Source organism: Rhodnius prolixus, unplaced genomic scaffold (genome assembly GCF_049639745.1).
Source record: "Rhodnius prolixus isolate KJV_2025 unplaced genomic scaffold, Rpr scaffold_3, whole genome shotgun sequence".
In the NCBI taxonomy this organism is placed as follows: Eukaryota; Metazoa; Arthropoda; class Insecta; order Hemiptera; family Reduviidae; genus Rhodnius; species Rhodnius prolixus.
The window spans coordinates 26,166,610-26,180,986 of NW_027411603.1; the positions used below are offsets into that span (position 1 = coordinate 26,166,610).

The 14,377-nt window shown below is 30.8% G+C and overlaps 1 protein-coding gene across 5 annotated transcripts; it reads left to right on the top strand.

Moving 5' to 3' along the window:
- Window positions 1-4,464: 4,464 nt before the first annotated feature.
- Window positions 4,465-14,339, top strand: LOC141453565 (pre-piRNA 3'-exonuclease trimmer-like). Of its 5 annotated transcripts, none has more exons than XM_074126940.1 (13): window positions 4,466-4,758; window positions 5,367-5,601; window positions 6,084-6,377; window positions 7,792-7,999; window positions 8,463-8,561; window positions 8,660-8,767; window positions 9,178-9,274; window positions 11,420-11,566; window positions 12,113-12,212; window positions 13,239-13,325; window positions 13,424-13,512; window positions 13,587-13,685; window positions 14,135-14,339. In XM_074126940.1, the coding sequence occupies exons 1-13, from the start codon at window positions 4,631-4,633 to the stop codon at window positions 14,196-14,198; spliced, it is 1,755 nt and encodes a 584-aa protein (XP_073983041.1). In that variant the 5' UTR covers window positions 4,466-4,630; the 3' UTR covers window positions 14,199-14,339. The 5 variants fall into 5 exon arrangements, with proteins under 5 accessions (XP_073983042.1, XP_073983041.1, XP_073983045.1 ...); XM_074126943.1 differs by lacking the exon at window positions 4,466-4,758 and adding an exon at window positions 5,205-5,293; XM_074126941.1 differs by lacking the exon at window positions 8,463-8,561 and having other exon boundaries at window positions 4,465-4,758.
- The last annotated feature ends 38 nt before the right edge of the window (window positions 14,340-14,377 follow it).

The following is a 14,377-nucleotide window of genomic DNA, read 5'->3' on the forward strand; positions in this document are numbered from 1 at the left end:
TGATTTCATTAGAAAGATTCATACTTCTAGTATTATATTTTTTAGAAGTATATGATGTTACAGACCCTTATGCTGGTCATTTTTATGCATAAAATATTTGTTCAGTAATGAGTAGCACCCATTTAAATTAGATTGTAATAGGAGGTATTAATCTATTCATGCGCAGGTTTAAACGAACAAAAAATGGTTTGTGAAAAATTTAATTGTTTTGACGTTAAAAATTAAAAATGCATACACCAAAATGCTTTTATTTTACATCGATTTATTTATTTTTTATATCTGATTTAAATGCAAGTTTTAGCACAGCAAAAAATATATATGTATGTAGATATAATTGAACTATTTCTAGTTTTTAGTTTTAATAAGAAAAATGAATTTAATTAGTAATAAATGTATACATATGTGTCGTTTGGAGGAGCGAGTAACAAAGTTCTTAAATCCAAACCAAATAGCATGTTTTTCCTTTCATTATTTAAAACAATTATTTGTTTTTATCCAAAATTTATGTTCAGTTCAAATTGAAATTTATTTTCTGTGTTCTGAAAAGATGCACGAAGTACAGCTGGTAAGGCCCCAAGCTACGCCTTATAAGTAGCAACTTAAGGAATCTTTTTATCATGCAAGTTAGTTACTTGATTACACTTTCAGAAAACTTGCAACACCCTACGATATCCTTGAGAGCGTTATGAATTCTTAACAGATGCACTACTTTAGATGAGTACGCACATTCTGGTCATCCTTACGGGAATCCGCCAAAATATATCGTACAGTTATGATACAATTAATAAATCTGTGCTGAGCAGTTTTTTAACTAGTAAAAGCTTAACATTCTGTTTCATAAAATTACACACATCGTTTTACCTTGGTTTCAATGCTCTTAGTTTGCTTTTATATTACATTATTGCTGAACCATTTTTTCACACTCTGTGAACCTTCAAATGGATATTTCTGATGAAAAATCAAAATAGAAATTTGCGCGATGTCCACACACTCTTTTTTATGAGAAGTATAAGAGAGTAAAAAGTAAAAATGGTTTTGTGATGCGGTTAGCGAATGGAGTATCTACTAGTGATGGGCTATTTGAGCGGACTCGTTCCATTGGAACGAGTCCGATGGTGGAACGAGTTGATTCAAATCCCTATTTTAAAAAAAAGTGATTCCGCCCCGCCCCAAAAAATTTAGGCAAATAAAAATGAAAATGAGGCAGCAGAAGGTTTGGAACGATTAAACATAAGAACAAATGTCACGCAATTTATTATATTATTATATCATTAAATGTTAGCTTTCCCAGTTAATAACAAAACTATATTTCTTTAACACACATTGAGTACTATCCCTAATTTCCAATTGCTCTGATAAATATAAAATTAACAACGTAATACAAATATTAACACAAAAATAGGCTAGTCAAATATAAATTAAAGCAATGCAGTTTTGTCATTATCTAGCTTGACCACTAGAAGACTGGAGTTAACTTACTTCAAGAGTATTCAAGGTAGAGAAACGGAAATGGGTAGGAAATTATTCCATAAAAATTCTAACCCTTCAAAATTATAATTACTCATAATATTTATTTACTAAGAATTGAATATCAAGCTTTTAAAATATTATCTTATTGTTTTACAAAAAGAAAAAGCTGTGTGCTTAATCTTAAACTTAGCGCTGGACACTTACTCTCATCTTCATTGGCGTAAGTTTGAACGTGTACATGTCAGCTAGACGGTCAAAGTAAAACTGGGCCAAAATTTAGTATTACCTAACTGGTTTACTTAGTGTAGTATCCCTCCCACTCTATCACCTATTTCACAAACATTCATCGATTAAAAATATTTTTTAGTTAAATATTCGTTTCATTGGAATACAAAAAACATTATAACGCTTTCTTAAGATGATTTGAATTTTTAAAATTTGTTTTTGTCCATTACTCTTATAAAATACGAAGAATTTCAAATAAAATATAATATACAAACACAGAATGATCTAGTGTGCAGGTGGAGTCAGTCGTAGTTACCATGACAACGGAACCGTTAAACGACTCCGGCCCAGCTCTAGCATTTTCATTGGTTAAATCCACTGGAGTTGGTGGAGTCGAATCCGGAGTGATTTAAATCCTTTTGAAACCGGACTCGTTCCATTTTTTCGTTCACTGAATCTAGCCAATAGAAATTGCTGGAGCTGGAACCGGAGTTGTTAAACGGTTCCATTGCTATGGTAACGAGGACTGACTCCACCTGCACACTAGATCATTGTGTTTGTATATTATATTTTATTTGAAATTCTTCGTATTTTATAAGAGTAATGGACAAAAACAAATTTTAAAAATTCAAATCATCTTAAGAAAGCGTTATGTTTTTTGTATTCCAATGAAACGAATATTTAACTAAAAAATATTTTTAATCGATGAATGTTTGTGAAATAGGTGATAGAGTGGGAGGGATACTACACTAAGTAAACCAGTTAGGTAATACTAAATTTTGGCCCAGTTTTACTTTGACCGTCTAGCTGACATGTACACGTTCAAACTTACGCCAATGAAGATGAGAGTAAGTGTCCAGCGCTAAGTTTAAGATTAAGCACACAGCTTTTTCTTTTTGTAAAACAATAAGATAATATTTTTAAAGCTTGATATACAAGTCCTAGTAAATAAATATTTCTTTATTTATGAGTAATTATCATTTTGCTTGAAGGGTTAGATTTTTTTTTATGGGAATAATTTCCTACCCATTTCCGTTTCTCTATCTTGGATCCTCTTGAAGCTCATTAACTCCAGTCTTCCAGTGGTCAAGCTAGATAATGACTAAACAGCATTGCTTTAATTTTTATAATTGACTAGTCTATTTTTATGTTAATTTTTGTGTTACGTTGTTAATTTTATATTTATCAGTGCAATTGGAAATTAGGGATAGTACTCAATGTGTGTTAAAGAAATATAGTTTTGTTATTAACTGGGAAAGCTAACATTTAATGATATTTTTTACAATGTTACTAATGCATAGGGTAAGTACAGAGACCGGAATCGGTGAACGAGTTGTTGGAATCGATTCATACCATAGCAATGGAACCGTTAAACAACTCCGGTTCCAGCTCCAGCAATTTCTATTGGCTAGATTCAGTGAACGAAAAAATGGAACGAGTCCGGTTTCAAAAGGATTTAAATCACTCCGGTAGGGAAGGGATTAGCTGAGTGGTTAGCGAGCTGGACTCCCACGCGGAGGTCCCGGGTTCGAATCCAGCTGCTGACCCCTTAGATTTTCTCTTCCTAGGAGCTTCTTACAGCTCACTGTCCGGTGATGGACAGTGTTGTCTGTAACGAGAGAACACTGTCCGGAGGCCGGCAGTGCACTGAAAAAAGCTCCGGGCGCCAATAACCTTAGATGTTGACGCGCCTTAAATCATTAAAAAAAAAAAAATCACTCCGGATTCGACTCCACCAACTCCAGTGGATTTAACCAATGAAAATGCTAGAGCTGGGCCGGAGTCGTTTAACGGTTCCGTTGTCATGGTAACTACGACTGACTCCACCTGCACACTAGATCATTCTGTGTTTGTATATTATATTTTATTTGAAATTCTTCGTATTTTATAAGAGTAATGGACAAAAACAAATTTTAAAAATTCAAATCATCTTAAGAAAGCGTTATAATGTTTTTTGTATTCCAATGAAACGAATATTTAACTAAAAAATATTTTTAATCGATGAATGTTTGTGAAATAGGTGATAGAGTGGGAGGGATACTACACTAAGTAAACCAGTTAGGTAATACTAAATTTTGGCCCAGTTTTACTTTGACCGTCTAGCTGACATGTACACGTTCAAACTTACCCAATGAAGATAAGAATAAGAGTGTCCAGCGCTATGTTAAAGATTAAGCACACAGCTTTTTCTTTTCGTAAGATAATGAGATAATATTTTTAAAGCTTGATATTCAATTCTTAGTAAATAAATATTATGAGTAATTATAATTTTGAAGGGTTAGAATTTTTATGGAATAATTTCCTACCCATTTCCGTTTCTCTACCTTGAATACTGTTGAAGTAAGTTAACTCCAGTCTTCTAGTGGTCAAGCTAGATAATGACAAAACTGCATTGCTTTAATTTATATTTGACTAGCCTATTTTTGTGTTAATATTTGTATTACGTTGTTAATTTTATATTTATCAGAGCAATTGGAAATTAGGGATAGTACTCAATGTGTGTTAAAGAAATATAGTTTTGTTATTAACTGGGAAAGCTAACATTTAATGATATAATAATATAATAAATTGCGTGACATTTGTTCTTATGTTTAATCGTTCCAAACCTTCTGCTGCCTCATTTTCATTTTTATTTGCCTAAATTTTTTGGGGCGGGGCGGAATCACTTTTTTTAAAAATAGGGATTTGAATCAACTCGTTCCACCATCGGACTCGTTCCAATGGAACGAGTCCGCTCAAATAGCCCATCACTAATCTAGTGTCAATTATGTTAACCTTAGAAGAAGAAGGATTTATTTCGGTTATAACGAATATAACCTTAGCAGTAGTGTTTACTTTCGGAGGGATATTTGTAAATTTTAACTTATACGAGCCATAAAAGTTATACAAATGATTATATGTTTAGGAAAGTTAATCCAAATTATGTTCTTTAAAAATGGTTGATGTAACTAGACATAACTTTGCTACAGTTTTTCCTCAGTTTGAAAGTGACTTAAAAAAGTGTTCGTATGTTTCTCTAGATTGCGAATTTTCTCATCTACCATCTGATGATTTTGAAAATAGGTAAGTAGATTAGATAAAATGTGAATATGTTTATAAAAACATACATTCGGTCTTTAAAGCTATTCTGATGAAATTTAATTTTTGTAACTTGGATATATAGTATTAGTTATAAAATATCACCGTTCTCATTGAAATTGGCACGCATAAGACTTTTATTTTTCCTTAAGAACAGTTCGTTGGCGCCCAGAGCCTTCACAGAGCTTTGCCGCACTTTTTGTTGATGTTATTCTTCAGTGTATAGCTGTTATTTTCTTTCTTGTCCTAATCAATTAAAATATTAATGTTGTTTACGTAATCTATTCATGACTAATAGAATGTATATTGTGAATGTATCATTGATTATTCCTCTGCTTTTGAATTTATGTCCAGTATTACTAAAATAGGGTTCAGAAATATGCAAATAGCTGGTGCAAAAAAAAAAAAAAATCAAATATTTGGCGTTTCAGACACCACTGGCGTTAGTAACGTGTCATTTTCCTTCCTCCAGTGCCTAAAGAAGGACATTTTTGATCTTAGATTAAGCATTTAAGCTTAGGTAATCAAACTATAGTTTTAACATCAGTATATTGCAGGCAAAGAAACGTTTATTCATTTATATTTTTTTCCAGTTTTTTTGATGATGGTCCGGAAAGGTACTTGAAAATCAGAAACCATCTACATAATACGGTTATTCTGCAAGTTGGTCTGTCACTGTTTACATTTATGAGAGATTTAAAGAAGTACAATGCTACTATTTATAGATTTTATATAGTTCCAAGGCCTTTTGGACCTGTGCAAACATCACTCCTTTTTAAATCCGCAACTCTCCAGTTTTTATGCCGCAATAAATTCGATTTTAATAAGGTAAATAACATAATTTTCTATTTGAATTTATTTAAAGCACTTCAACATCTCAAGGTCATGGGCGCCTGGAGTTTGCAGGGCTCTTCTGCTCTCTGGAACATATTCTCACCTTATAAGAGGCTCCTGCAAAGAGGAAGTCTTAGAGCAAGCTGAGAGACTCGAACCCGACTTGAGGTTCTTAAGGCATAAAATATTTCGAATTCCTTTCACATTATCTATTTATAATGCAGGCTCAAAGTGTAATCAACAGCACTATGGTTATTCATTAGATACTTAATTAGCTTTACTTTCGTAAAGCTGAAAGTTAATTTGATAGTAAATTGTATAATTGTTTTGGAAATCTATCTCATGTTACATTATATATTCATGTTCACATTATATATTTAATCTAATTACTACCATTTCAGTTTTCTTAACACTTGTATTTTTATTTTATATAATATTTCTGTAATAAAGTCCTCTAAAAACATTTATTTTTTTAGTGCTTTTACGACGGGATTTCCTTTTTAAATGAGACGCAGGAAAGATTAGTTAAAATGAAGTTGACAAATGGAAGTCTTATCAATTGGATAGACAGTGCATTGGACTATAAAGATGTAGAAAATGCTACAACTCATTCGTCAGCAATTGTAGCATGGTTGGCTAATAGTTCATATAATGACACTTACGAAATACCTGTTGAAACAGATGATATAAGTTATCGTTATTTTATTCATAAGGAAATCAGAAGGAGATTTGTAGAAACATGGACATTTAACGCTGAAGATAATAGCAGGGTTTGTACTTTAATTGATATTTAATTATTAAATCATTTTCGATGTATCAGGTGAACACAATGCAAAAAACACAACAATAATCCATTCTCTCCTCCAAAAAGTAAAGTATCTGTTTAATAACCCTGAGAATCCCAAAATTAAATTTTTCTGTGTTACTGAAATTCCGGATAAGTTGCGAACAATTTTTTGTGTAAAAAAAGAGCCATTTTTGAGAAAGTCATAAATCGCACCCAAAGTCCGATAAATGGATTATTTCAAAATTGCTACAAAAATTGTTCAAATTGCCCCCTTATTCGCGATGCCTAATTTATGATGAATCTACACGTCTAATATTATTGACAATCTTATCTTAAACTTACCTTAATGACATAATGGAGTTTTTTTTTTCATCGAAGTTAATTAATAATCAAAACTAATCAATTTTTGGAGAAGGAACAAAAAGAAAATAACCATTAATTATTATTAATTAACTTTGATTGAAAAAAAAACCTCCATTATGTCATTAAAATAAGTTGCACAAACAATTGTAGTCAAGAAACTAAAAATTTGCCACAATTCTTTCCCCACTTCCTTGTTTGAATGATTCGAACAATTTTTGAAGCTATTTTAGGTAGGCACCTACCTATTGTGTTTTATTACTACTGTGTTTTATTGCTACCGTATTTTTTTACTACCGTTTTATTAAATAATAATTCAAAACTAAAATGGTTAATTTTCTTTTCGTTCCTTGAATTGGTATTTAAAAATTGACATACGATTAAATTAATAATTTGATTTCAGTGAAAAGTCGGTTACGATATAAGTAACTTCCCAGTTTTCTGCATTTACCCCCTCTGTTCGGGGTAGGGTAATATTAAAAAAAAAATCCATATGGTCTTGAAGCTCAATAAATGCACATCTTTCTCTGCAATTGGGTGACTCCTTGATTCATTAATCATTGAAAAAATATAGTCGAAAATTTTAACAAAAATCATCGAGAACGAGTTAAAAGTAAAACGAAGTAAACATTTTATTGTTTACAAGAAACGTTTTGAGGCTCTGGGTTAAGCAGATTTATAGGAAATTTAATGTTGCTTGCTTTTGGTGGGTAACATCAATGAATTAAGTTTCTGATGGTCATATTTATTCAACCGTTCATAATTATTTGGTAGTTTGCAATTCCGCTTAAGTTTGTTAAATCTAATTCTATAATTGGTTTATTGCACAATTTTTTAATGGTGTCTGTACTTCCACTCAAAATGATATACATATATGCGAGGATTCAATTTTTTGGGGCTTTTTATGTAAAAACATTTTTTATTACTGCTTTAGAGTCTGTACTGCCTGTCGTTTGGGAAACTTTCTCGAAGTAGTGAAGGCATCCAATTGTGCTTAGTTTTATGAAGTGAATTATAGAAATTAAGTTGTTTTCTAGATCATAGTAAAACATGTTACCAAAGAAGATAGAAGAATTCATGAATTAAATGATGATGATCCTGCAAGTACTGAAAATCTTATTAAATCACTACTAGGATTTACTGAAGTCTTTAAATTATTAATGAAAAGTAAGAAACCTTTAGTTGGGCACAATTTACTTTACGATCTTCTTATAATGTACCATCAATTTTATCAAGATTTGCCACGTAAGTTTCATATTATTATATATTTATTCAATTGTATAGTTTTAAAAATTGTTTTTTGGATGTTTAGTCTTATACGAGCTGGGATTATCCTTCAGTTGCATATTCCTTATAAAATTATAATAATTAAGTTTTTCATACTAGAGGAAGCATTAAGTGTAAAAGAAGCCTTAAGGGCAAATAATAGCGTATTGACACAGATGTGCTTAGGCTTATTATTGAACGAGTATACACGTCATTTGAGAGTATACTCTCTGGGATCCGCAAAACATTTCTTACATTTTCATCATTTTATTGTTTAATACATCAACATTTGTGGTGATTTTTGCTGGAACTCTTAATTTAAAGCACCCCTGGATGTGTTTTCTTGTTACTAAACACCTCTGAACAGTAATGGCGACTAACTGATTATATTGTTGTCTTAATCATACTTTGTAATTGAGGCAAATTTTGGTTTTTGTTTTAGCTAGTTATAATTCTTTTAAAAGCACCCTTCACGAAATGTTTCCTGAAATTTATGACACCAAACTAATGGCTTTTGAAATTCAAAAATTACTAAACAAAGGTTATCATTAAAACTATTGAATAGAACTTTTTTTTTGTATTTTTTTTGTTTTATCATTGTTAACAAATGTTTTATTTGATTATTTTTTTGTTTTTTAGTTTTGCTGTACGATACATCACTTGGAAATTTATATGCATTATTACAAGATGAAGGTGGTATTATTTATCAACCATTTATAAATTTAGTGTCGGGAAATTATGTTAAAGGTATATTGTAAATTAGTTCAATTTAACAATTCTAGCCTTAGAAATATTTGTTGTTACGAAATAAAATCAGTGTAACTAGTTAAATACGAACATAAGACCTTGTGTTTCTTCCTTTTTGACTCTTCAAGTGTCAAAAAGTTTCAAAATTAAAATTGGAAAAGTACAAACGGAATCCAATGTGCAATAAGTGAAGTACTTTGCTGGAAACTTTAGTAATCTGATGCTAAACGATTTTAAAATTCTTAAATGTTGTTAAAATTTAGAAATAATATCAGGTGTTTTTTTTTTCTTTTCTTTTCTTAAGTGCTCCAGTTCCACTATTTTTTAATGCCCAGTTTTTATTTTTAAAAAATATACATCAGAATGTTAGAAGTCGCTAGAAAGAACATGATTATTATATTTTTTGTTAGATGAACTTCAGCGCCTACATGATGCAGGATGGGATTCTTATTTCACTGGATTTTGTTTCATTAAGCTAGGTTACTACTTAATAAATTCACAAAATAGGTAAGTCTGTATTTAAATAAAATCATTTATTTGCTTGCCTTTATATTTAGCCTAATGTTAAAAATCTCTTGATGAGTTAATTCTTAATGGAAAAAATGTACAACTTATATGGCACATCTAAATGCTACCTTGCTATTTCACTGCTAATTGTTAAAGAAAGTATTCCTCTTATATTATTTCGCAAAAATTAATTATTAAACGTAAATGAAATTACGCAAATAATTATGCAAATAATTTTTAAAACAAAACAAATCTGGTGTTGCAAATTCACATGAATTTTTCTCATTCCTTGCGAAAAGGGAAATTTATTTCTGAAAAACTCTAAGGGTCTAGTTCCTCAAACTTTCTTTACAATTTGAAAGAATTCTTATCTATAATTTCTGCAACAAATTTAATTATCATTATTATTATGGTGGCTAAACCGACAAAATTTGCTGAATTGACGTAACACAAAATTAAAATAAATTTTATCAGTCTAACGATATTTTTAAAATTCAGATTTGAATAACTTATTAGGGCCTTTAATATTATTTAAAAGATTTGCTAATCTGGCTCCATTTTAATATTATTTTTAAATAAAATCATTTTTATTTAATAAAATTATTTGTTTTATTTGTTTATTTATTTTGCAACTGTAATTAATTTTACAATAAGCAAAAGAGATGAGGGTAAGGAAACGGTGCTAATACATACACACGCACATATTGCATATACATACACACACGCGCACATGTATGTGCACCCGGAGACATGAAAGGAATGAACGGCGACCATCCAGAGATGGAAGCCATTAGTTCGCCATGTTGGCAAGCTCACACAGCTTTAATTTTAATAAAATTATTTTTAAGTAAATTACAAGGAAAGGGAGAGGATTAGGTGAGTGCAAAACGTTCTGGATTCCCACGCGGAGATCAGGGGTTCGAATCCAGCTACTGGTACTTAGATTTTCTTGTACAGCTCACTGTCCGGTGATTGGCTGTGTTGTTTGTATCATGTTGTCTGTACGCTGACAGTACTCTATAAAAAACTGTATGTACGAATGAATGCCTTTGATGTTAAAAAAAAAATAAGAGGAAAACTTTTATTTTTCTCAGAACTTAGAATGGCGAACTCAGCCTTATTTACGCATCAGAAGATTTCCGGATCCCCAGAAGTTTGATAGAATCTAACAGAGAAAATTACTCTGCTTACAAAACTTGCCTACCAAGGCTAACGGGTAATGATAACATTTAACTGCCTATCTTGGTTTGGGAAATACAGCCCTACAATACTGCACTACCTTCATTGCTGTCTGACAATTGGATAGCTCATAATCCCAGTGCTATGGACATTCCACCTCTTCTTGAAAGATTGAAGCTTACTTGCTTCCTGCAATAAATACCAGTTCCAATTTGTGCTTTTTTATTAGGTACGTGTATGTACCAAAACGTATCTTGTCTAAATGATTTTTCGGCCTATTTTAATCTGTCCGGTATTATTATCGTTCGGATGTTACTTTCTATTATATACCGTGGGAGCGATGTAATTGTATCATTTGTCATCATGAACCGTCAGATGAAGAGCTCATTATCATCGCTTAATTATAGTCGGATGCAGGAGCTCTCTTGGCTCCTTCTTACCCCATCAACTACTGACCAATAAGATTTCGTGAGTGCTTCCGTCCAAACACGATGTACAGTGAACTGAAGATATATTTCTATTGCTATCTTATGCTGTTTACTACTTCTTTAATATGCCAAAAATAAGTGTAAACATTTGCTATGTTTTCACTTAGGGTGCGTTCCACTAAGCGACCACAACGACCACGCTCACGACCGCGATTTTGCCCGTTCCACTTGCTTGCGAGCGTCGCGATCGAAAACCCAAGTGGAATGGACTGTGGGCGTTTTAACCGTTCATGTAAACATTACAAATGGCGGCCTCGAAAATAAGAAGCTTGAAGAGGTTGTTTTTTTAATTTTAACCCCGTTTATAACAGTTATGATAAACTTTATTAATTATTGGTAAAGTTGACTTATATTAAAAATATATATATAATTCAATTTTTTATATTACATTTTAGTGGAATATTTATAAAATTTACGTTTAAATAAAATTAAAATGTCTTTTGTGGCAACAGTTAGATATTTATTAATAATGCTTTAGAAAGTTCTTTATCTACATAGTTCCGACGAAGAGTGGAATGCAATTTTACAAAATCGCAATGATGAAAAGCGAAAACTTAGGCCACGTATTATTAGCTATCAGTGTAATTGATCTTTATTCAGATGAAGAATTTAAAAGTTATTTCAGGTAAATGATTTTGTGATATTCAGTGATTTAGTATGTAAAGGGATAAGTAATTATTTATTTATTTATTTTTTGTAGACTTTCGAGAAACACATTCTATTATTTACATGTAATAATACTTTCATTTACATGAGATAATTTTTTCGGTCGCCATATTTTGTTTTAAAAATTGCGCCATATTTCTGAACGCCCACTTCGACCCAACTCTATAGATGGGGCGTTGTGGGCTTCGCGTGAGCGAAAATAGTGACGTTTTCGCCACGACCACAACGATCGCGGTCGCCAAGTGGAACGCCTGAAGGTATGTTTTGATCGTTGTGGTCGCTTAATGGAACGCACTCTTAGAAAACAAAAATGATTAATGAATCAATGTGTAGAGGCTTCAATGGAAATAAAAATTATTTTAAATATCAATAGAAAAGTAAATGTTAGCGAAATGTATGTCATAATTCTGCTTAAAAAGGAGTAATTTAATCTAATTAATAAACATGCTATGTTATAATTTCTATTCTCCACAAATAAAAATCTTATTATTGTTTCACATTTCAGCAATAGTTCATTGAGGTTGATTACGTTCAAAGAATGCATGAATTCATTGGCTTTCTTGGCGAACAAGATTAGTTTAGCGAGAGCCAAAATCCCTTATGTGGTAAGTTTCTATCTTCATTCTCAGACTGCCTTTGAAAGAGGGAATTTGTACGTTATTTGAGTTATTCATAATAAATTGTAAATTTTGGACTCAACAGTTACAGTATAAGTTATTATAATACATATTCTTAGGCATTCTCTGAAGTTAAGATCAAGTAGCATTAAAAGATCTAATTAGCTTATTTGTGAGATTATGCTTTCAAAAATATATTAATAAAGTTTGTGCTTATCTGATTGAGTACGTATTTCATTACATTATGAATACGTTCGGTTGCTTTCATTGTAATCACTTGAGTGTAAATATATTTCTGTGGTTTATGGCGTAAACAAGCATAATTTATAATTTATTCTAAACATTACTAATTTTATTCCTGTTTCTTGTGGAATTAATAGGGTACAGCTTTAAATGGAAAGCATCATACTTTTTTGATTCAAACAGCCAGTCAGTCAATCACTACCTCCTCCTCTAAAACTTAAATGTTAACCAAATTTTTTATTATTGTTGAAATATCTCTTGTTCTCACAATGAATTAATGAAAACCTTTTAATCTAAAATCTCTAATCGCTTTGATTCCATTATTTTGCGCTATAAGTTTTAAACAATTATGTTTGTTACATAAAAAATGAAAAATATTTTCTGGGATTTTGATTAGTTATAATGAAGCTTAAACGTGTAGTTCATTTTGATGTTTTTGGATAAAAGTAAATAAGTTTGATTTTCGAATGCAGAATACTGGTTCGTATCCAGCTGCTGGTCATTAGATTTTCTCTTCCTGAAACTTTTTTCAGCTTACCGTCCAGAGGCCGGCTGTGCACATATGGTAAACAAACTCCGGGTGCCAGTATGCCTAAGATGTTGACGCGCCTTTAAAAAATAAAATAAACAGTTCCTGGTTTATTTTGTTACATAAAGAAACTAGTTTAATATTGCTTGCAGGTTGATGCATGAAATGGAAACAGCGATGTTAGTTTATATGAAATCAAGTTACAAGTAATAACATCAATAATAAATTATTTCCCTCAACAGAATTTAAGCGGAAACGATCCTGCTTCAATCAGACCACCTATATTACATGTATGTTGGAAAAAGGGAACGACAATGAAAAGAACTGAGGTATGCCTACAAGATATATAAAGCGTAAAGCTTAGTTAAAGATCAATATGTAAACAATGGGATTTATAAAAGTGATAATTAAAAAAAAATTATTGCAGATAGCTAATTTATTTGATAAATATGGATTAATTCATAAAAAAGAATGCTCTAGCAATTCTATGTTGATAGCTACATCAAATTATGGATGGTAATACCAAACTGTAATTCTTAACTTACTAATGTTTGCTAATATTATTAATAACTTTCATTCTGTGATTTCAGTTATAAAGATATTTTGAGAGATTTTAAACAGCACAGAGATATAAAAGTAGAACGATACTCGCTGTTAAGGCATCACACAGGTTTTAAAATTGCAATGTGGTGAGAACATTTTTTTTACTAAGTTAAATTTTTTTCTAGAATATGGTTCAGTGCAATATATTTTATCTCCTCCCAAAAGTATTAACAGACTTCATCAGATTTGTATCATATTAGGTTTTAAGAAACTTTATTAATTAAAACTGTATGAATAGAATAACAAAAAGTGAAATGATTGCTTCGCTGAAGATATCTCTGAAGAAACGTGAAATATACATTAAATATACCAAAGATCATAAATAGTTTTTAAGTCAATTAGTTTAGGCTTTAGTACATACGTATCAGTTAATTAATCATTGAACAAGAAATTAAATTGAGAATTCCTGAATAAGGCATACAATTTATTCATTTTTATTTTTTTGCTGGAAATTTTTTAAAAAATTAATCCTTTTTAAATATTGAATTTATTTTTTTTGAATTTAAATATGAATAGCTAATTTTGTTTGTTTTAGTGCTGCTGTAATATTACCTGTTGGCTGTACATTATGGTACAATCGCCAATCTTGGTTTGTGTAGCTATAGATTGGTTGAATTTGCTCATTGTGAATAGCTATTTATTTATGTATATATGTATAACATTTTTATAGATGTATAATTTCATTAAGAGACAATTGGTTGTATTTAAAATAAAAATATATTTCTATTTTGTTTCCTATACTCATTTAAAATCTCAATAAATATAAAATCACTAATAA